The following is a 27,737-nucleotide window of genomic DNA, read 5'->3' as shown; positions in this document are numbered from 1 at the left end:
TTGGCTGGCTGACGATGCTGGCCCGTCCCTGGAGAGCTGCTGTAACAGCACAGTCACGCAGAAATAAATGGCTCAGGGTGCGGCGTTCCCCACTGCCTGTGTGATTGTAGGACTGAGACTGTTGGACCTGGTTCGATTGAGAAGCATGCAAAGTTAGCTAATATCTGTCTCCGCTCATTTTCTGGCAGAAGTGGAGGATTTAAATTTAATGAGAGCTTATAAGGATGAAGTATTTGGAGTAAATAACAGCAGGTCAATATTCTCCCTCCCCATTTTTCTTGCCATGGGGGTAAATACATCTTTTTACAAAAGGTTTTACTTTTTTTGTTGAAACTTCTTTGCAAGTGATCTTAATTCTCCATTTTGTATTGGGGTTGGAAAAAAGCTATCACTTTTAAATGTTAAAACTTCATTCATTTTGGGGAGACACAGAATAGAAAGAAAAGGCAATCTGGAATGGTTGGAGAATATAAAAGTTTAAGGTGTAGTGGTGCTTATATATTTTAAGGATGCCAGAAAGCAATTCAGACCTCATGTTGTTTCCAACTCTCCCACAAACCTCCCAGGAGCCAGCCCTGTTTTTGCTCTCCCTGCTTCAGCTTCCCTGGGGGTTGATTCTGGGTACCTCTCGCAGCAAAATAAGAGCAGAAATAAGGATCCTCGTAACCATGTTGCATTGAACCCCTTTCCTAAAGGATGAGTGCATTCATCCCAAAGGATGGGTCCTGGATCCCATCTGCTCGGAGCGCTGTGGCAAGAGGTTTTGGGAGGAAATTGCCCATCTCAGGGTCAGCATTGGAGTTTGCACCAGGATTTTTTCCGCGGGCACAGTAGGTGCAAGTGGTGCCTGGGGGATACACGGCTCTGAATAAAGCACCAACCTCAGCAGCGTGCGACCCGTTGCGATGGGCACGGGCTGCAAGCCCTGGCTGATAAATGATGCTCATATCCCATTCAAATATGATGCAAGCAGTTTTTTTGTAGTTTGTCTTCCATTGCGGTAGTAAAGTTTTTAATTAGGAAAGCTAATGAGATCGATTAGTCATTAGAACTGACCTCTGGATCTCTGCGAGGAGTGTGCATGTGTGCGCTGGGCTGATAACGGGGGACGCTGGGGTATTGTTTGTAATAAAAGCGTAAAGTGTTTGATTTGAGTGAAATGTGCCACGGGGAATACATCATGCGGAGAAAAAAAATTACAACCCTGGGAGCCTGTAATGAAGGGAATTAAACCAACATCCTATCTAAATAACATGATTATCTACACAAAACCCCTCAGCTAGCAAGTAATAATAGAAAACTGAGCTCTTCGGAGAGTCTCTTTCAGGAGGTGGTTAATGCTGGAGCCGTGCACGCAGGCACTTTCAGAAGAGCAGCTTCGGCATGAATACACCATCCAATTACCGCTGGGGAATAGAGTTTACCAGGTGCCAGCCCGTTTGTGCAAGGAAGGGGGGGGACGCCTGCAAGCCGCAACAATTTAGGACCTGTATTTCTTGTGTGAGCGTGAGGCAGGGGACGATGTCAGGCAGGAGTTTGATGAGGTTCTGGGTTGATTAGTGGCAGCTAGAGCTTGTGTAGGGGCAAAAAAAAAAAAAAAAAATCGTTAATAGCGTATTCAACAAATTCCCAGCTTAATAATTTTGTAAGGTCGGAGTGGCGGAGGGAAAGGGTCAGCTTGTGCTGTTGCTGTTCAGGGAGGATGCGGGGTTGTGGATCTCATCCCTTCCCCGGTGCGAAAGAGCTGCTTTGTGTACATGGTTGATGCCATATCGTGAGAGGCTGCGTACATCCACGCCTCCTGGGTGACAAGGCGATCTTGTAGTTGGCCAGCCAGTTCACCACCCCTCACGGTAGCTGGGATTTCATCGTGTGTGTGCAGTGTTGGGCCATGCAGGGGTTTGCACGTCTGTCCTCTTGTTATTCCCATTTTGCAATCCTAAATACAGTTCTCTGAAGCAAAATGCTCCAACTTTGCCAGTGCTTGCGAGCAATTATAATTGTAATTATGTCATGAACCTTGCAAAGGGCTTTAAAAAGCCATGCGATGGTGCAGTTGCTGCCCTGAAGAATTTAGTCTGGCACAAAAAGTCCCAGGACAGGAAAACAGTGATGAAAACATGTTTGCTTTCTGTCTTATTTCCTCTTTCTTTTCTTGCCTCACCACTAAAGCAATGGGTGTCTGCAATTCCTCTGGTCATCAAATCATAGAATGGTTTGGGCTAGAAGGAACCTTTGAAGATCCTCTAGTCCAACCCCCCTTCCATGGGCAGGGACATCTCCCACTAGACCAGGTCGCTCAAAGCTCCATCCAACCTGGCCTTGAACACTTTCAAGGATGGGACATCCACAGTTTGTCTGGGCAACCTGGTCCAGTGCCTCACAACCCTCACAGTAAAGAATTTCTTCCTTATGTCCAATCTGAACCTATCCTCTTTCTGTTTAAAACCGTTGCCCCTTGTCCTGTCACTACATGCCCTGGTAAAAAGTCTCTCTCTGTCTTTCTTATAAGCCCCCTTTCTATATTGAAAGGCCACAAGAAGGTCTCCCTGGAGCCTTCTCTTCTCCAGGCTGAACAACCCCAACCCTCTCAGCCTTTCTCCATAGCAGAGGTGTTCCAGCCCTTGGACCATTTCCGTGTCCCTCCTCTGGACCCGCTCCAAGAGGTCCATGTCCTTCTTATGTTGGGCACCCCAGAGCTGGATTTGGTGCTCCAGGGGGGTCTCACCAGAGTGGAGCAGAGGGGGAGAATCCCCTCCCTCGAAATACTGGTAACGCTACTTTGGATGCAGCCCAGGATATGATTGGCTTTCTGGGCTGCGAGTGCACTTTGCTGGTTCATGTTCCGTTTGTCACCCACCAGTATCCTGAAGTCCTTCTCCACAGGGCTGCTCTCCATCCCTTCATCCCCCAGAATTTACTGATACTGGGGATTGCCCCGACCCAGATGCAGGACCTTGCACTTGGCCCTGTTGAACTTCATGAGGTTGACATGGGCCCACAAAACATCCGGTTTTATTTTAGTTTCTTTTAATTTAATTTTTATTCCAAATCACCAGAAGCTCTTTAAGTTACTGGCATTAACTTCCTGGCTCTTCAGTTTGCTCAACATTTACCGGTTGACTTAACGCACCCTTACTTGGAGCGTACTTTGTAGCGCTGCCGGTTTTATAGATGCTGGCTGGTTAACAGCAGCATGCTGGTCTTGAAAGCATCATCAAAAGTCTGCTGCTTACTGCGACGCTGCAGAAAATAATTTGCATGCAGGCATTATTTGGATGCATTAATTAAGCAGGGGTCCCGCATAGGAGTTGGAAGGATGTATAAGCATCTCTCTTAAAATAACACTTTGGTGCGAGGATCTGGCTTCATGCATGGCGCAAACAGGGGTTGGAGGTCCCATATGCTGTGGTGTGGGCAAGTGCAATGCCAACTTAGAGCTGGCTGGGCTATTTATACCAAATGCCTTCCAAATTTTATTGCAGCCATATAAAAGAGATTATTTGCATGGTGTCGTGAGCGTGCTCGGGGCTTTATAGGCAGTGTTGAAGGCTGTGAATCCCTCCATACGCTCCTTGCTCGGTCATCATTTATCTTACAGTATAGTATCAAGGAGCGTTGCGATCGTCGTCTTTATTATGAAAAATTCCAGTGATTTATCTGTTGTGGCAGAGCCTGGTTTTCTCCTCCCCCCATCGGAAGTTGTAACTCTCTGGCTGAGTTTGGGAGTGGAAATTCATGCTACCGGCTGCCTGATCCCTCCTGAACCCAACGCAAGATGCTGGCTTGCTTGGGAATGCACAAGAAGGAAAATATTCTCCATATTAAACTGTAAAGGCACGGATTGCCATTACCACTGCTGCAGGGAGATGGGGAAACTGTTCCCTCCACTCTAGGGAATGAGATCAGCTCTAAAATGCATTTCCCTATTTTTCTTGTTTCGATATCGATCCAGCATCCTGAGATTACCAGTTTACCTGGAATCAACCTTACTCTCCCTTCTCTCGCAGACACAAACATGGGGACGGGTACAACATTTTCAGGGGAAATAATGATTCTGCTTTTCCCCTCTCAACCTTGCAATAATTTTAATTAGAGTATCTCCAAGAAAAACAGCCGGCCCTTTAAATCAGTTATAAAACCAGAAGACTTAGTCTCAGCATGTAGTGTCAGCTTTAATTATCTGGGCAGTTATAGCTGTATGTTATAAAAGTCAGGCAATTAGATGCATTCCTTAAAGCCGTGAAAAAAATTGCTAGCTATCAAGTGGAGGAAAACCAGAGTCAAACATATAACTGTTAATTGCATGAAACATTCAGCAGAATAAACTGGTGTGTAGATCATCCTGCAAAATATGATGAAAACGGGAGTGATTAAATGTGTAATTCTGTTTCCAATGTAGATATTGGGGGTCAAGGTACTAGTGAATGCATGATTCACCTGGTAGAGTTTTGCTGCCAGGCTGGTAAAGCCAAACACCCCCAAGCTCATCAGAGCCTTTCTGTTACCGTGAACCATGGTGGTCCCATGCCTGATACACCCCGGGGGTCTTTTGCCCCTTTTGTGGGTGCTAAAGAGTTGGGTGTAGGACCTACACTGGTGAGGTCCCTTCTGTCCCATGCACACCTGAATTTCAAGCTCTTTTTTCCATTTGCTTTCTCGTAGGAGCAAACTTGCACTTCATAAGGAACCCCCCAGCCAACAAGGTGATAAAGACACGCTACAGGATAGTGAAGAAGAATGTGGTGTCTCCAGCCTTATCGTCCTTCAGCAGCCCAGTTCCCAACTGGAAGACGAGACGCCCCGTGACATCCAGGTAATGCTTCCATCCCTTGAATGCAGCTGGTTGGGACACGAGAGCCGAGGGAGCTCCCACGTTGGCTCCGTGTTATTACTGTTACGTGTTTGTTGCTTAATTTCTCTATTTGTTTAGCTGCTTCTACGCAGTTTATTGACTTAAAGTGTAAAATCGTATTAGTAATCACATTAGCCCGAGTCGGCGGCCAACAGCTTACCGCAGTCTGTGGCTTCATATTTATTCCCTGTTTGAATTAATTGTTTCCATGAAGCAGTTAAATAAGCTGTAAGGAAGATGAATAAACGCACACAGCTTTTTACATCAGACCTAAGTAAACTTGCTGCTTCTTTTGGAGATAGACGTGGCCTCTTAATTAGGAATGGTCAAGCCTGCTAACGAGGCCAGACCTTCCCTTTATAACATTATTGTGTATGTTGGTGCTACAGAGGAGCTTACTGAAAGCGTGTTGGAGGCAGATGCCCCAAACCTACACCAGGAGATAGGTGCAGGCACAGACTTGCTTATTCCTGGGTTATCTGGGCGGGTGGACCATAAGCCGGGCCCTGTAGCAAATAATTTGGCGTGCCAGCACCCGTCTGAAGAAGGGTGTCACCAAAGGATGGTGCCGAACCCTTGAGTCTGAGTCTTCCTTAAATCAGCTGTGCTGACATCTGTATTTCAGCTACGAGCGAGCTGCAGCCGCCTTAGCTGGTGGAGATGTTACCAGGGAACATCTCGGAGACCAAGACAAAGCCTGCAACTTGTGTATAAGCAGAAGGGTCGTTATGGTAATTGATGCTCTAGGAAGAGGCGCTATTAGAACTGATATTTTTGGTTATAACCCAGATTCTGGCTATTCTTAGGCTGAGAATGACTTCTCCTCCCCTTGACATGCTGGTTCGCCAGTCTTGCAGGCAATATTTTGGGCAAAGAGAGCCTGCTCTGCTCTGCTATGGGCTTGTTCGTTTTATTATTTATTCCAGTGTAGCAAACCCGAGGAGCTAGGGGATGCTGTGGACTGTCCCCCACCATTGGCTCCGCCGGCAGAGCAGAGACACGGGCCGGCATCAACACCCTGCTCCAGGTGGTTTCTTCCAAAAGTTATTTCCCCCCACCAATGCCCCAAGGGTTGACGACTTTTGTGGTGGGTGCTGCGGAGAAACAAAGATTGCGGTGATTGTTTTTAAAGCCTAACTTCACCTGATTTTTCCCTACTAAGTGAATTTGGCTTTGAGTTTCACAAATATTGGTATCTGAAGGGAAGGTTGGTTTTGGAGGACTTCAGGGTGATGAGGCAAAGTACCAGGTAAACAGAGAGATTTAAAAAGGTGTTTATTTTCAACCTATTTTTTAAAATATAAAATTAGATCTATTATTTTGTCTGTTTTTTCAAGCAATTAGTAGAGAAACTCTGGCCTCCGTTTCAAAGTGCTGCTTCTTGAATGGAAACAGTGGGATCCTTTTGGGCTAATGGCTGATTTCCACCCAATTTTTTTTTCAGTCAATCTTACCTGCTCTGCCTCCTCCTTTTTCTTCACCTTCTACTTTTGCCTTTGATGTTTTCCTACCTGCACATCATGCCCTTTTATCCAGTCCAGAGATCCACATGTCTCCTCTTACTGCCCCCCAAAAGTGGCTGGTTTGCCTCCTTCAATTAGTGCTCCCCTTGTAGGTGCCACCTCCATTTGCACGTCCTTGGGGCCAACTTCTTGCATTTCCCTTTCCACAAACAAACCACATATTCTTTTTCTTGCTCCCTTATCCTACTTTTTCACTGAATCAAGGCTGCATGTGTGTGCATCCTACCTGCCCGTGAGAGTTCTTGCTTGCTCACTGCTCTTAGGCTATGATAGAAAGCCAGACTATCAAATGATTAATTGTTGCATTTCTTCTCTGGCCCCAAAAGCAGCTTTTTAAAAACATTATTATTAATATTTCAAAGTGTGGCTTTTGCATTGTGAATGTATAAGTATGTTACAGTAGAATCTTAAATTGTATTGCTTCTTAGAGGTTCATAATTTGCTGCTGATAATTATGGTGCCTGGTATTTTGCGTGCAAACGAAGACTTTTTTCTCGTGGCTTTTCATCTCCTGTTTCCTCCTGCAGTGTTGGTGTAATGCTGACTCTGGTTTTGGTCACTCCCGTAGCTACAGTCATTGCTGTGCTACTCAAATTGCCCCTAATGAGTGCATTTACATCCACATCAACATGAGTCTTGCCCTTTCCCATCCCCAGCTCAGTTCGCTGCTTTTTTGGTCCTGAACCAGCTGTTTTGAGCAAATCCTCCTCTTTTTATTTAGGTGGAAACAGCTGCTGCTCTCTGTTCCTGGTAGAGGCAGTCCCGTTCAAATGACCCTTCTCCCTCCGTCACTGCCCTCGCTGCAAATCCTGCTCATCTGTTGGAGAAAAGATTGATTTTTGTTTCTAGTTTTTGTGACGGTGAAATGTTCTGCAACGGATCTGTGCAAAGCTGCTGCTTTACTGTCTCTCTGCCGTTACTGCGCCTCAGCCAGGACCTTGAAAGAGAATATGTGAGGCAGGCAAGGCTTGCCCTGCTCTGTAATCACCCCAGTTTTATTCCTGGGAGGGGAATTTGTGTCTTGTACCTGCTGTCTGTTGGTGGATTTGGTTCTACAATGGCTTTCCCAGCTGGTGAAACTTGATGATGTTTTCACCACTTGATGCTCTTTATAGCAAGAATCATTGTGTCATACTGTGACATGACGCTGCCCAAAACTATTATCCCATTGATGTACGAGCCCGACTTGTGAAACTCTTTCAGGTGCAAGTGGTAAGGGAGGGAGAGAGAGGCTTATTTGTAGCCGTATCGAATTTAATCTGCTGCCCCTTGATGAAGTGCAGATGCGTGTGTTTAATCCCATGCTGTAATAGATGACTAACTTGGTTGCCCAGATTGGTGGTTGATGCCCCATCCCTGGAAAATTTTGGGCTGGACGGGGGCTCTGAGCAACCTGATCTAGTTGAAGATGTCCCTGCTTATTGCAGGGGGGTTTGACTAGATGACCTATGAAGGTCCCTTCCAACTCAAACCCTTCTGTGATTCTATGAACTTCAGCCTTAGTTAATAGAAAAGAACTTGTGCTCCGACTATTTGGCTCAGGTTCTTCTGTCGCAGCTTGTTACTCCAGATCTGGATGGTTGATGGATGGAGGACCTGCAGTAAGAGCCGAGGAAGGCAGGAGCTTCAGGCAGGGGATTCAGGCAAGGTTAGAGCAGCAGTCTCTGGCTGCTGGGTGGTAAGTGTTTCTCAACCAAGCAGGGATTTTGCGGAGGAGCAACCTGTTCATGCCGCCGCGATTGGCTGAGAGCTCCCACTTGTAGAATAATTTTATCTGTATTAATCTCTGACTTCATTAAATGATGTAGTTTAGATCTTACAGCTGTTGCAGACAGATCTTGATAAAATGCCATCAGCAAATTAAAACAATTATATTTTAAAGAAGCAATAAATCTCTTACTTAGTCTCCCTATTACCTTCGTTGTGTGTGATCAATCATCTGGACTGTCTGGAGGAAGCACATGGCAAATGCTTCTCCTATAGTTTTTCATGTTTTTTTTTTCTCCATCGTTCATAGCATCCTCTTGGATCTGTAACAAGCAATGAGCCAGGAGCTGCTTTCTTGCTGCTTTGCTTTGCTTTTGCCAAAACTATGGGCAGCTTTGGTGGTGGCGGGACATGCTGTGCATGCCTGCAGCACTGGTTTAGTCACCTCCTCATTTTTATCCTTTGGTGTGTGTCATACTGAATGGTCAACTATTTATTTTTAATATCCTTTTCACCTTAAGCCAGAAGTGTGATGTTAAAAGGCTGGTGGTGCTGCAGTCAAGTGCTGCTCCCAAACTGGTTTCTAGCTGAGGCTAAGGGGAAGTTCCTACTATAAAATCCAGGTTTTGGGCAGTACAAAGGTGATGTGCAGGGGTTTTACATGACCACTGATCTTTTCAGATGTAATACACTGCCTTAATAAACTTTAGGCAGGAGCTGTGTTCTTGTCCATCTTGTGAACTTGCTGTCAGTAAAGAAGTTTATGATATTCCCTCCTCTCTTTTTGGGTATCTGTGCTGCAGTTTGCAGCAAGAAACGTTGCTGGGGCATCCAGGACGTTGCCTTCATTGTCGATAAACTCCCCCAAATCAGCAGGCTAAGATGAAGAGGGACGTGTCTTTGGGAAATGAGTGACAGGAAGAGTCGCTGCAGGTCTGGAGGTACCCGCTGCTAATCCCTTGGTGATGAGTTGCGTTCTCCCCTTATTGCTAGGTTGCATTAAACTTCGCCCTGCTGCTGACTTTTCTTAGAGGCGATAGATGGGAGTATATTTTAAATTAATTTTACTACACTTTTTGTAATATTTTTGTTTTAAATAGATTTATAAGCAACTTGGGGGCTATTTCTCCAAATTTATGAAGATAATTTTCACTCTCTTGATAAGGTTAAATTTACACCTGCTATTTCCATATTAATTCACATTGCTAAGTGGATCTAATTTTCTTCCGTTCTTCTATCTAGCGAGTGTGGCCTTTCCTAATGCAATTTCCCCCTCACTAAATCACTGTGATCGGGAGTCATGATCGAGTTAAATTAACTTAAATTAATTTACTTAATAAGAGCTCCAGATCATTGTGAATGAGGTTAAGATTTATTGATTCTCCTTTTCACTCCTCCCCCTTATCTCTCTCTGCTTTGCAGGAGCGCAGCTCAGAAGGGCTGTGATTTGCTTGCCTTAAATTTCATTTGCTCCTATTGACATTGCGGTTGGTCATCGCTTAGAAATCGCGGGGGGATGCCCTCTCCCCGCGCAGCCTCTCACCGCTGGGAGAGGGCTGAACGAGTTGCCGCGGAGGAGTTGCGACGGATGAAGCGGTGCGCTGAGCGACGGCGGCGATGCTGCTTCTGCTCCCAGCCTCTTTCCGTGGTTCGCGTGGTGTCAGGAGATGCAGCCACCAGTAAAACCAGGATGCCTGGGTTTCGTAGACCTTGCCCAGAGGCAGCAGAAGCCTTCTGGGGCTGAGGGTGCTGTACGATTGTGGAAACTGCTAGAAAGGTAGGTAGGGTGTTTGCCGTTGTGGCTGGGATCCTCCACCCCAACGCACCTTGTCTGGAAGGAGCAGATGAGGGTAATGGCAGGAGGATACTCCTGGCCGTTGCAGATGTCCCCCCTTGCAAAGCCACGTGCTCCACTGCAGGGACAGTCTTCTCGCAAGCGGAGTGGGGCAAATGGGACAAACCCAAATGCCATTGAGTATCCATCCCAAGGCAGCAGTGGGAAATGTCTGTGCCCCTGTACGGGGGATGATGTGCCCGTGATGGGCTCAGCCAGAAACTGCCAAAAGCAACAGAAAGGAGGAAGAGGGTGCACCAACACCTGCAAGAGACCCCAGCTCACCCTCTCATGGAGAGACAGAGCCACTTCAAGACACATTTTCGGGAGCAGAGAGACCTATGCTTAGCAGCTGATGCTGTGTTTATAGACCCCCGATGGGCGAGTTAAACACTGACCCACTTTGAAGAGTTTTCTTCTAAAATACTGATGCATGTGTTTAAAAGAAAAGTAACCTGTCTGCAAATAATAGTCTGGCCCTGATGGAGAAGCTCAGATATTTCCTTCAGAAAACTTAGCAGTGCCTCTTGAGGGACAGTCCTACCCCTCCAGCACTATAAATAAGTAAATAACAAGATAATATAACATTTGTCAGAGAAATGCCTGCTCAGTAGAAAAGAATTGTCAGCAGAGGATACGCTTGTGTGGTTTAGTTTTGTTTTCTTCTTTTCTTTCTGTTTCTTGGCCTGGAGCACATTGAATGGACTAAAATGGAAATGAGAGCCTTCTGGCCTTGACTTGGGTCCTGGCCACCCACTCCCCTGCAAAGCCTTTAGGGTTTTGCGCTGAAAGGTTAAGTGGGTGATGCACTAAGGGGGTGACTTTTCCCCCAAGTCCCACGCCGGGGTGCTGAGCTAATTTCATGCAGTCCCTGCCATCCTCTCCTGGGGAAGCCTTTCAGATTTTCCTTGCTACATGATCCCATTTTGCTGATGTCTTGAGTCCTGTTACATGTTTCCTTGCAGAAGTGAAATAGTAGTTTCACCTCCTTGAGACAATGGTATCGCGTGGTTGGGAAGGATGTTCTCCTTGCCACTCCGTGGTGGAGTATTTTTCGTGTCTGACCGGGGTGAGTGGAGCCACAGGTGCCAGTCTTGGTGTGCTGTCAGCATACAAGTTAACTCTTTCTGCCTAAACCCTTGGGGAAGGGAAAGATGGTTGAACAAATGTCTTGGGTTGCAAGACAGAGGCGTGTGTACCCCAATGGGTGCGTGCCAGCATGGCTTTCCCAGATCAATTGCTAGATCTAATTCCTGCAGAATGCGGAACAGTATGGTTGGCTTGCTGTGAATACTAGTTGCATGGCATGAACATGAAAACTCAATATATCCTGTCTTTTTTGGGGGAGGAGAGCATATCCTTGTGACTTGCCGGGGAAGCTGTCTCTTCCTCTCTATGTACCTCTCATTGTGTTGCAGTCTGGGGCAATGCAGAGCAGCCAAGCCCCTGTTGCACAGCATCTTAAACCCAAGTGTTTCAGTGTGCACCAAGTCGTTTACCATAATCCAAACAGATGGGCAGCAACACGTTAAGCCACAGTAATTCAATAGCTTCTGTGCTTTTTGGTTGCACTCTAAGGCTCCCCAGGAAGTCCATCTGTTCTGGAAATGGGATGGGTTCACCCAACTTTTGTAACATCTCTGGAAACTGTTGAGAAGTGTTTGAGATACGTTGCTGCCTGTTGCTTGTACAACAACCCAACATTGAGTAGCTTTGCCCACGCTGGCAATTACAGAGCCAGAGTGGCCCCTGTGGGCAGTTTATTTGTGTCCAGTTGGGCATGGTTTAGCTCTCATCTCACCTGTCAGCGTTACGGGAAATCTTTTCTCCGCTTGGTGTGCTTTGCTGGTGTCGTGGTTTAACCCCAGCCAGCAACTAAGCACCATGTAGGTGCTGACTCACTTCCCCCCCACCCAGTGGGATGGGAAGAGAACCAGGAGAAAAAAAAAGTAAAACTCATGGGTTGAGATAAGAACAGTTTAATAGGACAGAAAGGAAAAAAATAATAACAATAATAAAGTGACAACAACAACAACAACAATAATAATAATAGGATTGGAATATACAAAGCAAGTGGTGCACAATGCAATAGCTCACCACTTGCCAACCGATGCCCGGTTAGTTCCCCTGCTCCTCCCAGCCCCAGTCCCGCCAGTTTATATACTGGTCATGTCGTCACATAGTATAGAATACCCCTTTGGCCAGTTTGGGTCAGCTGCCCTGGCTGTGTCCCCTCCCAACTTCTTGTGCCCCTCCAGCCTTCTTGCTGGCTGGGCATGAGAAGCTGAAAAATCCTTGACTTGTTGCTAAGTAGTGTATAGACTAACTAAAAACATCAGTGTGTTATCAACATTCTTCTCATACTGAATCCAAGACATAACACTATACCAGCTACTAGAGAGAAAATTAACTCTATCCCAGCCAAACCCAGGACTTTTTTTTTTAAATTCCTGATGTATCTGTGAAAATACAAAATCCAGCAGTGACATACAATGGGATGGAGACCAAAAGGTGCATCGGTTTAGTGATGGGTGGTGGAATTAGAAGCAGGTTAGCAAAGCAGTTTTCAGTGCCAGCTTTGCCCATGGTGTGCTCTGTCTTGGCAGAATCCTTCTCTCTCCATCCCTAACCAACCGTCTCAAAAATCTCTAGGTGGAGAAGCCAGAGGCAAATAAATGACACCTGATTATTTCTCCGTGTTGCTAAGCAGACACTGCTCTGATGTATTTACTCAACATACCTCCAGGAGAAGTCATCAAGCAATTTTGGAGAGCAAAGATGCTGCTCTCCATGTCTCTTCGAGATGATGCACGGTCTGGAGATGTTTGTGCAGTTCTCCAAGAGGAAGACGCGTTAAATCACGGCACGTTCCTGATCCCAGTGGGTCAGTGGTTGGGGTTGAGAGCTGACAGGGGGGGTTGGGACCGTAATGCATGATGGATGGAGCAAATCCTTATTTCTGTGGTGCTGGGGCATCATCTCGAAAGTTGCAGAGAAGATGCAGAAAACTGTTAACGTAGGCTTCTACCGTTGATAATTGCTGAGTGCTCTGACGGGGGGAAGCTTTAATCGAAGTTATCATATATTGTGAGCAGACAGGGATTTTTTTTTTTTTTTTTAAAGATCTCAGCAAAGGCTGTCTTCTCTCCTTGGTCCATTTATTTTTTCTACCAGTCAGTACCTTCGCGTTAGCGGGGAGAAGGGGTGCAAGAGGTTGGATCCTGACCTCCCGCAGACCAGTTTAGAGCACAAACTGGACTGGTGCTGTGGTTGAGATGCTGCTGTTCAAGCTGGGGGGAGCCTGCAAGGACCAGACTGTAATCTTCAGTTTTTTGGGGGGGGTTTCAAGCACAGCTTTATAAGTTATTGATCTTGTTTAGAGGGTGCTCCAGTGGGATTTTGCCTTCTCTTCTCCTGGTGCCGATTGCTCCTGGGTGTCCCCTCACGTAGGCGAAGGATTGTGAGCATCATAACCCTATGGGCAGAGGTTGGGGCACCAGGAGTTAATTCTATTTTATCAAGATGATAAAATACCCCTCCGCCTCCCCAGCTTTTGATGCGTTAATCTGAAAAAGGAGTCGAAATGTGACTAATGTCCTTAAAGTTCCTGTCAATTTTTTTCTTCCCAAATTCATTTGACATGAAAGTGAGAAGTAAACAGAAAGCCTGTGTTTAAGCAGATAACTTGGAAAGCCTTTTCCATCACATTTAAAAACGGCCGTGTCATGGATTCTGCGAATTGGCGGGTTCTATTTTGTTTTATTTTATTTTGTCTGTGTGGTAAATTTTCTTTTAATAATCTCGACGTGGTTTTACGAGGTTTAGGGCTAAGATTTTTTTTGAAGGGATGTTAAACCATTCTCCAAAATGACATCTCATTAAAGTGAAATTCATCTGCTGGGATTGGAGACATTACAGGCAGGAGGAAACTGTGGCTCCCATTTGAAAATACGTTTTTTTTTTTTCTATAGGAAGTACTTTTAATCTTTTTAATGAGGATGGTATGAGATACACAACCCCGTATTGTTTCTGAGAAGCCCTGACATCTGGCCTAGCATAATCCAGTTTCTGTTAGGGACTAGTTTAGAGGCTTTAAAAAACAATGTCGCCTCTTTTGGGCAAAGCTTGGGATTAATCTTTCATATGCTCAGTGCTCCCCCCCTTGCAGAAAGACAGGCACTTTATAACACTCAGTATCCCCCCCCCCTTTTTTTTTTTAAGATCTCTTTTTTTCTTTTTTTCTATTTCCCCCTTTCCTTTCCCTTCCTTTCCCCTCCTTTTCCCTCCTTTCCCCTCCTTTCCCCCCTTCCCCCTTCCCCCTCTTTCTCCCTTTCCCCCTTTTTTCCTGTTTTCTTTTTTCCTTTTTTCCTTCTTCCTTTTTCCTTTTTCTTTTTCCTATTTTTCTTCTTTTTTCCTTTTCTTTTTTTTTCCTTTTTCCCCTTTTTTCTCCCCCTCCCCCCCCCTTTTTTTTCCCTTTTTTTCCTCTTTTTTTCCCCTATTGCTTTCTCCCAAAACAGAGCTGACAGCTGGGTGCTTTACCAGCTGACAGGCTGGGCAGCAGATTCAAGATGGGCAGCTTTGCAGTGGGAGCTGGGGGCTGTACCAGCCCACTCCTTGCCCTGGCTGCCCCCCCCCCCCCAGCCCCCCCAGTCCTCCCAGTCCTGTGCTGTGCTGGGGCAGCCTCGTTTTGCTGCTTTTGCATGAATTCGAGGCTGCCGGCATTGGGGGGAGCATTCCGGTTTCCTCCTCGAAGGGTCGGCCACAGTAATTGAGCTCTACTTCGGAGGAACTAATGAAAACAAAATAAAAACGGGACTCAGAGGTTAACTACCAGCTTTAAATGCATATGAAAATACTTAAGAATAATGGGATTTTCTTTTTTTAATTTTGGTTAATGGAGTAGTCGAGTTTTGAATGGATTCTATTAAAAATAAAACTGTCACATCCGAACCTGGGGAGGCAATGATGGGTTATTTACTCGGCAGGGTGTTGTGTTGATCTTGGAACAGCCCTTCCCTGGAGCCTGGAGCATCCTTCTTTGGGGAGCACACTGTTCCCTAAACCTGGATCTTTTCTTGCTGGGAGATCCTGCAGCTTCATCATGTACTGGATCTGTGTTGGCTATGAGCAGAAAAAGGAGATGCTTGACTAGTTTGGCTGAAAAAAGGGAGAACTTCTGCTTTTTTTTTCCCTCCCTTTCTGAATTAGTGGGGTATAGCTGATAGCCCTCACCTTATGTTATTTGGGGCAAGTGCCTTGCATTTTCTGCAGAGGTATGGAAAATAACCTTTTTTTTTCCTGTGGGCGTAAGGCACCTTGGGATAATCTGGCTTCTTATTTGGCTGCTGAAGCGTGGCTTTAGATCTGTAGCCCAGCTAATGTCTTGCTCTCTGGATTTAGGGAAAAAAATGCAGAAAACCGGGTTTTGGCTATAGGGAGATTGTACAGATGTGGAAATGGTGAGTGTAGTTGAGAATAAAAGCGACATCTTCTTGTTTAGCGTCATCGGGGCATAGTTTTGCTTTTGTAATACTTAAACCCAGCCAAACACAGATGTCTCCAGTAAATTAAAGATATGTAAGAGGTGGTTTCCACCACCAGGCTCTTTCCCAGTGTCCACTGAGAGCCATCCTCCTGGCAAACTCCCAGCCTGGTGCTGGCTTTCTGCCGCATGAGATGTTGAACTTGCTGTACCCTCTTGGCCTGAGATGCCCACGTTGGATGGAAATGAGCTGGAAGCCAACCAGTCCATAGCTTAGATAACATATAAATGGAGGGTCTTCCTTCTCTCTCATTTTTTTTTTCCCTGAAAACAAAGTGTGATGGTACAAAACCACTGTAGAAGAGCACCGTATTGTCCCTCGTGGCAGGCATCAGCTGCATCTTTAGCAGGATATTCATCTGGGTCAGGACAATGTTTCGAAGTTGGTCTCCTGAGCAGAACATCTCCAGTTTCTGGGCTTCAGGTGGCTTCACAGACCAGTCCTGGAGGCTCAAACTCAACCCCTCGTAGATGAAACCAGTCCTGAGGATGTTCTCCAGCTGTTAGTGGGCACTGGGTCATCAAGGCCAGGCAGGAACAAAGCAAAGGATGTGTTTTTGCTGAAATGGGTTTAATTTGTAGTGTGGATGTTGGGTCCTCAGCACCAGGTTACCTCTACAGATCTACTCTGAAGGATCCACACTACTTGCTAGAACAGGTACGGCTGGTGTGGGTCAGCAATGTGGGCACCAGCCTGGGACAAGGAGATTTTGGATCCGTGATGGAGTCTGCGAAAGCCTGGTTGATGCAACCTCTTTCTGTTTTCAGCCTGCCACCTTTCCTCTATCTCCCTGTGAGAATGAATCCTTCATGCTGTGTCCTACTGCAGGCAGAGAGAAGAGGAGGTTCCCTGGGCCAAGCAATTTCCACTGTAAATGTTCATTCAAATCCCAATTCCTAGAGAGCTGAGTGGGCTTGTGAGCATGGCATCGTTCTGCACAAACATGGAGAACTGTATTACACCCGTGATGCTCATTTGACCAAAGGGTTCTATAGAAAAGGATAAACCAAAATGAAACTGAGCTAAAAAACCAAAAAAAAGACTGCAGTTCAGTAAGGCTGCAAGAAGGGCTTGTTTTGAGAAATGCGGGGGAGTAATGGTGGGCTTGGGGCTTTTCACACCAAGCCGACCGTCTCCCAGTTGTATTGTGGTGCTGCACAAGCGTTACCAGCTCCCAGGGCTGGACAAGCCAAGGGAAAGATCCCTTAGGGACTAAAATCAGCGCATAGGGCATTGCCTATGTTGTGTAACAGTGCAGATGTGCTCGCAAGTGGTTGCGTCGCTTCTCAATGAGCTGCCGCTCATCAGCAACGTCTTGCTGACTGGCTGCTCCCACCCCGTGGCATATTAAGCTAATATGTTTTACTTAGTGTTTATAATAGGCAGAGAGCACACGCACAGTCGGTTAGTAGAGGATTTGCTGATGAGTGGTAATTCATTAGCTGGGATTTTTTTCCCCCTCTTTTGTGACTGCATCTCCTTGCTTTCAGAGTACAGCAGCTATCAAAGAAAAGCAGAACATCCTTAGCGAGGAGGTTTATACCGATTAAAAGTTAGGAGTTTTCAGCTGCAGATCAGCAGTTTTGAGTCGAGGCTGGATCATCTGGTACAGGAACTCAGGTGGGAGATGTGAAAGTTTGTGCCCAGGCAACCGTGGAGGCCATCTCCAGCATTGGGGAGCCCATCTTCAGGTGCTGGGATACCAGATTTGAGATGGTCCTCTCCATGCCATGGCTTTGCAGAGGGTTTGCTGCCCCTCTGCACAGTTGGGTCTATGTGTTATCTCCTGGAGCCTCAACCCAGCAGCTCTTGTAACAATGCTTTGGGGTGGCAGTGCTCTTTGCATGATGAAGGCATCAATCGCTCCCTTCCTCTAGGTTATGTCCAAAATACCCTAAACGTGATGGCACGTACGTGACTAGTAGGTCAGAGCTTGCCCTTGCTCTTCATTTACTTGGAGTCCACATTGAGGATCTTGATATGCAGTGCCGAGGTGGAAAAAGCACTTTGAACTCAAATCATTAACTCCCAAGAAAAGCACAGGGAAAGCTTTAGTGGAAAAATGTTTATTACGGATGTTATAATGTTATTTATGGATCAGTATGCAGGTTCTAGGATGGATCCTGGGCAACCAGGGCAGGTGCCACGTGGAAGAAAGCAAAGGGTTGATACCCTCCTTGTCCAGTCTTGGGGACACGTCTCACTCCAGGTCACACAGGGACTGAGCGTGGTGATGCTGGGAATCGAAGCAGGTCTCCAAAGCTCTTTAACCCCTCTCGATGCTTGTTCTCACACTGTCCCAGGACATCTATTTGTTCCCGCCCAGTTGCTCCAGGGTAAAATACCTCATGAGACTACAAGGTTTCAGGTACTGCTGTTCCTTTTGTCCATCCAAATTCCCCGGATGCCAGCTGTAGCTTTAAAAAAAAATACGTATTTTATATGATAGTATTCACCCTTTCTAACCCAGGCTTTAGCAAAAATACATATTTTATATGATAGTATTCACCTTTTCTAACCCAGGCTTCAGCAGCAACTGAGTAGTCTGGCCAGATGAAATCTGCTTGGGGATATAGTTTTCCAAATTGCACACATGCCATATTTAAAACTCATTTTGAAGCAGTTCTGAACCTTTAGAAGTGGTTTTTCTAAGGCTAATAATCCCTCCTAACAGCATCCCATTTTGAGAATATTTTTTCCGGCGCTGGGTATTTACACAGTCACTGATTTTTCACCTGACAGTGACAGCTGCAGGAGTGAGTGATGTATTTAATTTCTAAATTTCTACCCTACTAAGAGATTAGTAATGGCAGAGCTTCTTTTTTTCCACCCCTTTACCCAAATGGGTTTTGCTATGAAGGGTCGTAACTTCTCCAGCCTTTTAGCAGATCGATCCAAGAAGTTTTCCTGTGCAGATTCTGGTGTGAAAGTTGGTATTTAAAAAAAAAAAACACCACGAAAAAAAGGAGAAAGGGGGGAGTGCAGAATGGCTGAATGGCAGCTCCGTGCTGCAGAAATGACCCAAATCACTTCTTATCAGCTCCCGGTGATGGTAAAATTCTGATACCTTTGTTTAAACCTCGCCGTGAGCTGCTGCACTGAGCCGAGTCCAACTGCTGCCGGCATCTGGGCTGCCCGCGCCGGGCTGTGCCCGGGCAGGTCTCGGGGCTCGGGAAAGAGCGAACCGGTTTGCAGGGGCAGAGAGGTCACTTGGCAATCGTTTTCAACTGATTAATTCTTTCCAGGCTAAGTAAACATTTAGTCTTCTTTCAGGCTGAAGGATGGATCCATCTGTTTCTTCCTGGCGTGAGAAAAAAAATAAAATACTCTAAAAAGGCTGGAAAAAACTCCTGGATTAGCGAACGCAGAGGGATGCGCACATCGTGGGTGCTGCTGCTGCTCTGAGCAAACCCTTTGCTGGCAGCAAGCAGGCTGCAGAAAGCAAAGACCAAGTGGATATCTTGCTCTGCCACTTCATTAATCAGCCGTCTGTTAAAAGCACAGCTATTTCCATGTCCTTATAGGCAACAGCTAAGAGGTAAAATGGTTTAATAGGATACGAAAGTCAAGTCTGGAGGATGGTGTGGGGCTGGCTTGCAAGCGGGACTGACCCTTCATAAATAGGATCTCTGAGGGCTTTGCTGGGCAGCAACAGCCGTTCTCCGGGGGCTGGAAAGTGCTTCATGCAATGGGGGGAAAGAACAGAGGAGAAAGATGCTGTGGTACCCATAGCAGCAGGCTTACGCATCTCTCCCGGCATAGGTCAGGTGCGTTTTGCCCTTGGGCTGAGATAATGAATATTTCCAGTTGAGTTTAAGTGTATGTTGCACTCAATATGGAGACAAATACCTAAATAATAAGTTATATTCATACCTTACTGTACACCCAAGACCTACGTAATCAGCTTTCTCGATCCCTGGGCATTTATTTCCTTCTGCTGCCTTTGAAATAATCAGAATTAGCTCGTTTAGTACTGAGTAATACCACTCTGGCCAGGTTTAATCTCTCCCCAGCAGAGCACTGTGGTTTCCTCTTTCTACATCCAGATTCTCTGTCTGATGGGGGTTGCTCTGGGACGAAGCCGTGGTGTTTCCTCCAAACCTCAGGTTTTCTTTGTTAGGGAGTGCGTGGTTTTATATTGGGTGATCTTCACTGAGCAAAAGTAACGCGAGGACTTGTAAGAGGTGCTTTGGATGTCTCTAAGCACTGCGAGAAACTTCTAAATTAATTTCTTTTACCTTGCCTAGCTGCTGTAACATCAAGGTGGGGAAATAATTTGTGGATTTATCCTCTGCCTGCATTACCGTCTTGCTTCTAGGTGGAGCCAGAAGTGCTGCTCATGGCTTAGGCTTTGCAAAGCCTCTTGCCCGCTGCCGGGCAGGAGCATCCTCTCCTTGGCTTTCCCCTGGGCCGGATCCTGGCACCCCTGTGTGCGGCAGAGCTGGGTTTCAGCGCGAGGCCGGATTTACGCCCGCCCTTGGCACGGGTGCCCCTTTGGTGGGGCTCGCGGCAAAGCTGACCATCTGTACCCGGCAGCTTCCCCGCTCCCCATCCGTCCGTCCATCCATCCCCAGGCGCCGGCCGGGCACTGCAGCATCTGCAGTTTGCGCTGCCCACTGGGCTCGCCTGGAAGGAGGATTTGCAGAAGGATATGGGGAGGTCTGAGAGGTCACAGCTGTTAAAGCTGGAAAAGTGGGAAAAAAAGGGCCAAGGGGTTCCCGAACTTGGCATGAGTGCCGCAGCCACCTGTCTGTGAGCATCAACGGTTTTCCAAGCCGAAATATGTTTTGATTGCAAATAATTTCCTTTAACCCCCCCCAAAGATATCTAGATTTAATAATTGCTTTTTGAATTATTGGTAGCAAATTCAGATCAGTGCTGCCGCAGGCGTTCCTGCCATCCTCTGACGTGGAAAGGAGCGTGTAAACGGAGGTGATGAGGGGTGAATCTCCGGGGAAACCCCAAAGCCGTTCCAGTTCAGGATGTTTTATACGGAAAAAGGTTTTATGACTTGGTAGGGAGGAGCAGAGAGTGCAGAAGGCAACATCTCTGCTTGCTTTAAATTCCTTTTAAAATGCAAGAATAAAAGGGGGCAAAGGGGAATTGTTATTTTTGGCACGGGAAGGAACTTCCTTTGTGGGAATTGTGTTCATGAGTGAGACAGCGGGAACACTTTCCCGTTCCCTCCTGCTAACAAATTCGCAGTCTCTTCTGCAGCTAAAATAACCATGTTTCAACTCAAAACAGGGCTCAGCACCGCTGCAGTGGGGATCAGGGTGTGGGGACCTGCCCTCAGTCAGGTGGGAGAGATGGGAACATGCTGGGAGGCTCCAGCATGGAATTCCAAAGTAGTGAGTGGGTTTTTTTACCCCATCCATGTAGAACTATGCGTAGGACAGGGTGATGGCTTTGGCAAAGTGAGCTAGAAAGTTTCCTTTCTGGTTTTATAATTTATATTAGGTAAAAATCTCTTTCTGCTGTTTCTGTTAATATTAGCAAGCCTGAAATTTCCTTTTAAGCATGAACAAGAAGGATGGGAATTCAGGCAAGCAGCTGAAGGTTCTTCAAAAAAGGAGCATATCCTTGAGGAGTAAAGAAAAAGCGGCTTGAAAAAATTAGATATGAAAAAAATGTGCATCCAGGTTCCTTCTGAGCACTTGACCACCCCCGCCTTGGACCTATCTACAGGAAGGAATATTTTTGCATCAGGGTTACTTCTTTTCTGTGTGTGAGCAGAGCACTTGCATTGCTCTGAACAGGGAGGGGTTTGGTGATGGAGGTGGTGGTGGGAAGGCAGGGCTCTCGTCTTCTGTGATCGGTGGGATCCACCACTTAAATGTTCTTCAGGAGCTTAGAATCATCAAATCACAGAAAGGTTTGGGTTGGAAGGGACCTTTGAAGATCATCTAGGCCAACCTCCCTGCCATGGGAAGGGACATCTTCCACTAGGTCAGGTTGCTCAAAGCCCCGACCAACCTGACCTTGGTTCTCCACAACACAAGATGATGGGCAGACGGTTTTCTCCTTGGTGAAAGTGTTGAAATGTAGCATTTGTATGTGGATCTGAGTGTCCTGTATCTAAGGTGCTATAGAAATGTGTTTTCTTTTAATTACGCTTTTGGCCATGATGCTGTTCTGAACTCCCAGGGCTTTCAGAATAAAAAATCTGATGAATAAGGGGGAAGGAAAAGGACCTCCTTGGACAACGCATGAAGCTGTGTGGTTGGCACTAACGAGGCACGCTCTCGCTGCTTGTAATCATGGAGATTAATCCTTTATTATTGATAGGTTTGTGTATGGGCAGCGTGAGTGTTAGGCAGCACTGCCTTTACGCCCCGACCTGCTCCCCAGTCCCAGGGCACGAACCAGCTTGCAAATGCAAGGGAGGGCAGGGTTTGTGTTGGCCATATCCAGAGCCGTGGCATCGCACTACCCAAAGTGCTCCAGAGGCTGGGGTCTGACCGGGAGGATTTCTCAGCAGAGTCTCCGCACGATACCGGGTATGAAGCGCTTCGGCGAGCAGCTGAGAGTGCGCTGCCCGCACGGGGAGTGGGGCTTTGGGCTGCTGGGAGACTTTTTGCCTGCGTTTGTGAAACTCTCGGCTCCTATTTTGCTTTTTTTCTGTTGGCGATGCTGAAGCAAGGCTTCCTCCGGCAGGTTTTTTAAAATTTTATTTTATGAGAACAGTCGGTTATGACTCCCCAAGTGCCGTAAAAGTTAATGTGATAGTCGCTCTGCGCCTGTGCTCATTTTTATAATTTTTTATTTTATGAAACAGGACAGGGAGCTTAGTGACTTATTACTATTCATTTCGTTTCAATGCAGTAAATATTGATTCAGTTGGGGGTTTTCAATTTAAACCACTCGGCGATTATATAAAATATTACTAGCCTCTGAAATTATGCTTACCGATCCCTTCGGCTGCTCATTAACGAAGGAGTGCAATTTTTAGATCCCTTTGCTTTCATCATTCTAATAAATGGGCTAAGCTCCCTTTTTGCACGGAAGGTGCTGTAGACTCAGCTAGCAGGGGCTTGACAGCCTCGATGCAGCTCTTAATTTGGAGCCGGTTTCAAAGGATTTTTATTTATTTATTTATTTATTTATTTATTTTTATTTTGAGGCATGTAGGTCTCTTCCTCTGATTCTTCAGCTGTGGCAGAGCTGGGGAGTGACAGCTGGGATAAATGGAGCTGGTTCATTCCTGCACTGTTCAAAGTGATGTTTTGCAGGTTTCTCCTACTGTTGGGTCCTTGGGTATTGCCTGAACTCAAAGGACCCGTTTACATGTGTTGTGAGGAACAAGAAGTGTGGGAAGAGAGAGAGGGGGAATGAAGTCTGACCAGCATAATTAGCAATGGTAGAATGGTCTTATTAGCTGGTCACTTGGGGCCTCCTATGGACAGTGAGTAGTCTCATGGCAAAACACTACGTGAAACTGGCTCAGTCAACCCACAAAGTGCTGCTTCGGCATTGTGTGGAGGCGTTGAAATGTGTCCTGATAGGGATGGGGTTAAATAAGCCTTTGGAAAATTTCTTTGGTGCCACCAGCGGCTCAGTTGAGAGCTGGTGGTGGTTGGGCTGTGGGCTGGAGATGTTGCCCATCCATAGATGAGCCTGTTTGATTTTGCAGGGGCTTTCCCTTCCCATTCTTAGACCTTCCCATCCCCACAACCTCCCATTGAGCCCTTTGGAGTGCAGGCTCCTTGCCGTGCTCCTCCTGGCATCTCCTCACTAGAAAAGCATGAGACCATAATATCCATATTGGAACAAGCTGCCCAGGGAAGTGGTTGAATCACCATTTAAAAGACGTGTAGATGTGGCACTTAGGGACATGGTTTAGTGGTGAACTCGGCAGTGTTAGTTTAATGGTTGGACTTGATGATCTTAAAGGCCTTTTCCAACCTAAATAATTCTATGATTCTATAATATGCCACTTGCCCAGAAAAATCAGGGCAAGCTGCTTCTCCAGCTTCCCTGTCCTGAGGCCATGGAAAGCGGGACAAGGCTGGGTGCAGGATGTCCTGATGGGATTTCAAAGAAACTAAAAAAATCAGTCCTAGGGGAAAGTCCCCACATCCAACAGTTGAGTGTTGTCAAATTTTGGGGTTAAGCAGCTGAGCAGGAAAGATGAAAAGTGTAATTGTTGGGGAAGAAACTAGCTGCTTGGTGCAAAGTGCCTTCAAGACAAGAAGAGGGGAAAGCTCAGATTGGCCTCAAGTTGTCTGCTCCTTTTTAATGCGACCAAGAATACGCAACGGGCAGGAGGAGACTCAGAAATCATCTGGTTTAGCAAGAGCTGCATTAATTGGATCAATGCTAATATGTGATTTAAAATACATTGTCAATGGAGCAGAGTATTTGGCTGAGAACCTGGTGTGACGGGTGAGTTACGGTGTTGTATCTCTTGGGGCAGAGATGTTCTTCAAGTTGTGCTTTGCGCAGCACTTAACCCTTGGTGGACTTCCCCAAAAACAAGTGGCGATGTAGCCAAAAAGAATCTGGATGAGACTTCAGATCAGAAAAGAAAGAACTAAAACTCCACTGCTGTGCACACTGCCATGTAGCCAACTTACATAATTAAACACTGTTTTAAATACCACTTTTAGGCCAGTTTTAAGGGTGGTAGTAAACTACCTTTGCAATAATCAATAGATTTTTAGACTGCTTGCATATTTCAAACTTGCCAGCCCAATCTCCCTGAATGTTTCATAGCTAATCTTATCAATTTGTTGCAGCATGATTGAGACCATTGCAGTGAAGGTGACCGCGAATGGCTTTGCTAGAGTGCCTTTGTGTGAGTGGACTTTTGTCTACTAAATTCAAAGAATTTATCCTTTTTTATGCAAACCTTAAGTGTAATAAGCTCATCAGGTTGTTGGGTTACCTATTGCTGTAGATGAATGAGTTTTATTTTAATACTAAGATTGTAAAGGAGTTTCTGAAGTCCTGCTTGAAGTATTCCTTGCCAATATTTGAGGACTTAATTGGTGTGTAATGATAGTACGATCATGTGGCATTGCAGCACATGGCACGCACTGGGAGTTTTGGAACAAGGCAGAGCTACCACCGGAGACTGACAGAAGTTGGGTACGAGCTTCCCCGGATCCCCTTGAAGTCCCTTCTGTGCGCTTCACCCACTTTAGGATTTTTAATTGCTTAGTAAAATCATCGAATTATCGAATCATCAAATGATACGGAAGTGACCTTTAAAGATCATCTAGTCCAACCCCCCTGCCATGGGCAGGGACACCTTCCACTGGATCAGGTTGCTCAAAACCCCATCCAACCTGGCCTTGAACACTTCCAAGGACGGGGCATCCACAACTTCTCTGGGCAGCCTGGTCCAGTGTCTCACCACCCTCATCATAAAAAATTTCTTTCTTATATCTTGTCTGAATCTCCCATCTTTCAGTTTAAAACCATTGCCCCTTGTCCTGTCACTACAGGCCCTGCTAAAAAGTCTGTCCCCTTCTTTCTTATCAGCCCCTTTCTATATTGAAAGGCCACAATAAGGTCTCCCCAGAGCCTTCTCTTCTCCAGGTTGAGCAACCCCAACTCTCTCAGCATTTCCTCACAGCAGAGGTGTTCCAGCCCTCGGACCATTCCCGTGTCCCTCCTCTGGACCCGCTCCAACAGGTCCATGTCTGTCTTGTACTGGGGACCCCAGAGCTGGATGCAGTGCTCCAGGGGGTCTCACCAGAGTGGCATCAAGGGGCAGAATCCCCTCCCTTGAAATACTGGCCACACTGCTTTGGATACAGCCCAGGAGACGATTGGCTTGCTGAGCTGTGAGCGCACATTGCCAAATATTTTGGTCTCTTGCAACGATGGTAAATAATGTACCAGTCAGTTTGCGTTCTGCTGGTGTGGTTTATCTCGGATGCTGAGGAACCAATTTGGGCTTCCCAAAGCGAGATGGCAAGTAGGAGATTTTCCTTTAATATTACAAAGCCAGGCAGTCGCTCTCGTTTGTGCCACCCAGGAACACGATCCTTTTATTGCAATGGAGGCTTGCAAAGTCATTTGTCCTTGTTGATTGAGTATTTATGATGGGAGCTCTGGATGGTGTTTCCCTTAGATTGAATTTCAGCAGCTGGCAAGAATTGCTCCAGTCCTCCCCGTAGGTCGCTTTTCGCCTGTCAGGACACATAGCAGCATCTTACCTGTTTATTCTTGTCCCTTGATTTAATTCCTGGTGTAGGTACAGCCCAAGTGTGGGGATAGGTGGCATTTCCATACTGCCCTATATGTATAGATTGGCCTTCTCCTCTCCTTTTATTCTTTAATTTTTTTTTAGCACCTGCTCAATATTCAAGGAACATAAAAACATTCACCACTTATCATGAGCTGTTATCACAACAACTCTTCACAATTATTAATAATAGTGCTTAGTTTCGTGTATTGCTTTTCATTATAGCTCTCGAGGCAAATAATAGATGCAGGGAAGTACTGCTAATGGTCGAGTCGCAGGCTAGGAAGCAGCAGAGCTGTCATTGCCTCTTTGTGAAAGCAGGAGAGCAGGTTTTGAGCCATTTTTGTGGTTCCTGGTGGTCACCTACCAAAGGGGAACCGCTTGAACATGCTCCTCTGAACTGTCCTGTGTCCTCTTTACGGACCGTGATGCCTGTGAAGATGCTCTACGGGCATTTTGGTATCCCTCTTGCATGGGGAGCTGTGTTTGGGGGAAGAACAGGGTAGATGTGAGCAGGTGATGATGTGTTCTTGTGCAGCCAAGACCTGGGCAGGTGATGTAGCCTGACCAGTCCCACCAAGGTGCTGGGGAACCCCAGGACCTCCCAAACCTTTGGGGTATGATCTCCCTCCTTAGAGGTATTAAAAAAACCATCTAGATATGGTGGTTGGCAGCTGGCTCCGGGTGGCCCTGCTTGAGCAGAGGGTTGGACCAGATGACCTCCAGAGGTTCCTTCCAACCTCGACCCTTCTGCGGTTCTGTGATATCTCCTCAAGACCTCTGGGCATTGCTGTTGCGGATCGTGGCACATCATATCTTGGGGCACCAGGACATCCAAGGGTGTTTGAGATTTCACATCAAAAATTAGACTGGGGTGGGTGGTTGGACTCACCTGCTGCAAGCCTGAGATGGCTTGTTCTTGCGTGAACGCCGGGAGACCTGGTGGGTCAGAGAGCTCCAGCTCCCATGTTTGCTCTGCAAAATAGGTGTTTCCATACCCATCTTTGAATTTTCTGCCCTGTGCTCCTCTGTGCTGCTGGGTTTTCACTCCTTGGTGGTGGTTGTCCCGAGCTTGAGTCCAGAAAGCAGTAGGTACCTGAGGTTTGGGTGATGAGCACCATGCTGCTGGGAAAGGCGACTTGTTTCTTTTCTTCTGCAAGTTAGTGGTGGGGTTTTTTTTCTGGTTTGGGGGTTGTTTTTATTTTCTCTTTTCCAAGCTCAGCAAGGTTCAGCGGTTTGGCCTTGCACACAGCAACACGTAAGAAACACCCGGTTTAATTTGCGGTTAGATATCTGTTAAGATTGCATCCACTTCCCCAGTCAGCACTTAATTGGCAAGTCGCTTGATTTAACAGCGTGGGAGCCGGCACCGGAAAAATGGCTTGAATAAATCACTGCCTGACGCCAGAAAATAGATATAATCTCAACATTAACTACATTAATAGTAGCAGGAGCCGAATTAAGAAAGCCATAAAGTATAGGCAAGAGAGTATAAATTATAGCCATCTCGCTGTCTTCTTCTCCAGGCTTTGCTTTCCTTCGTTCCCCAGAACCTCGACCAGCCTGTGGCATGCAGTTGTGTGGGTGTTAACTCTCGTTGGGGACAGGTTGTGGTTGTCTCCGTTGGGGATGGAGAGGAGCAATGCCCCTAGCCCACACCTTTCCCAGTTTGCGTCGCTTCTTTGGGGCCACCGCCAGAGTTGGTCTAATCAGTTTTAGTGGCTTGATATTGATTTCAAAAGGATCCAGAATGGGAGGTAATTGCTCTGCTCTTGCAATCATGCATTTCTTTTCTTCCCTCCTTGGCCCTGGCCACAGCCATGTGGTCATTTATCATCCTCTGATCACATATATTTTTAACATGATTATTTTGGGCTGGGCAAGGGGAGGCAAGACACTTCCTAATGATGTGGAGGGAAAGCTTTGTTAGGGTACCGGCTTCACACATATTCACGTGGTGAAGTGGCCATCTCCCCAGGTCCTGGGGAACCCACGGCAGATCCCTCAGCTGTTTGCTTTTGGGTGTCCGTGCCGTTGTTCCCAGGCTGTTTTGGGGAAAACTGTGCCTTCATTTCCCAAC

At 46.4% G+C, this 27,737-nt stretch overlaps 1 protein-coding gene across 2 annotated transcripts in view; it reads left to right on the top strand.

Annotated features, from left to right (window-relative positions):
• The window catches only part of ZC3H3 (zinc finger CCCH-type containing 3), a 174,474-nt gene that overhangs the window by 68,746 nt on the left and 77,991 nt on the right, over nt 1-27,737 (top strand). For both annotated transcript variants that reach the window (XM_010584226.1, XM_010584228.1), the window contains exon 3: nt 4,666-4,816. In XM_010584226.1, the coding sequence (XP_010582528.1) occupies nt 4,666-4,816 (151 nt within the window). The remainder of the gene's footprint in view (nt 1-4,665; nt 4,817-27,737) is intronic.

This window comes from Haliaeetus leucocephalus, unplaced genomic scaffold (assembly GCF_000737465.1).
Source record: "Haliaeetus leucocephalus isolate CR32 unplaced genomic scaffold, Haliaeetus_leucocephalus-4.0 Scaffold953, whole genome shotgun sequence".
Lineage (NCBI taxonomy): Eukaryota > Metazoa > Chordata > Aves > Accipitriformes > Accipitridae > Haliaeetus > Haliaeetus leucocephalus.
Note: the sequence above shows the minus strand (reverse complement) of the source record. Positions and strands in the feature narration are given on the sequence as shown.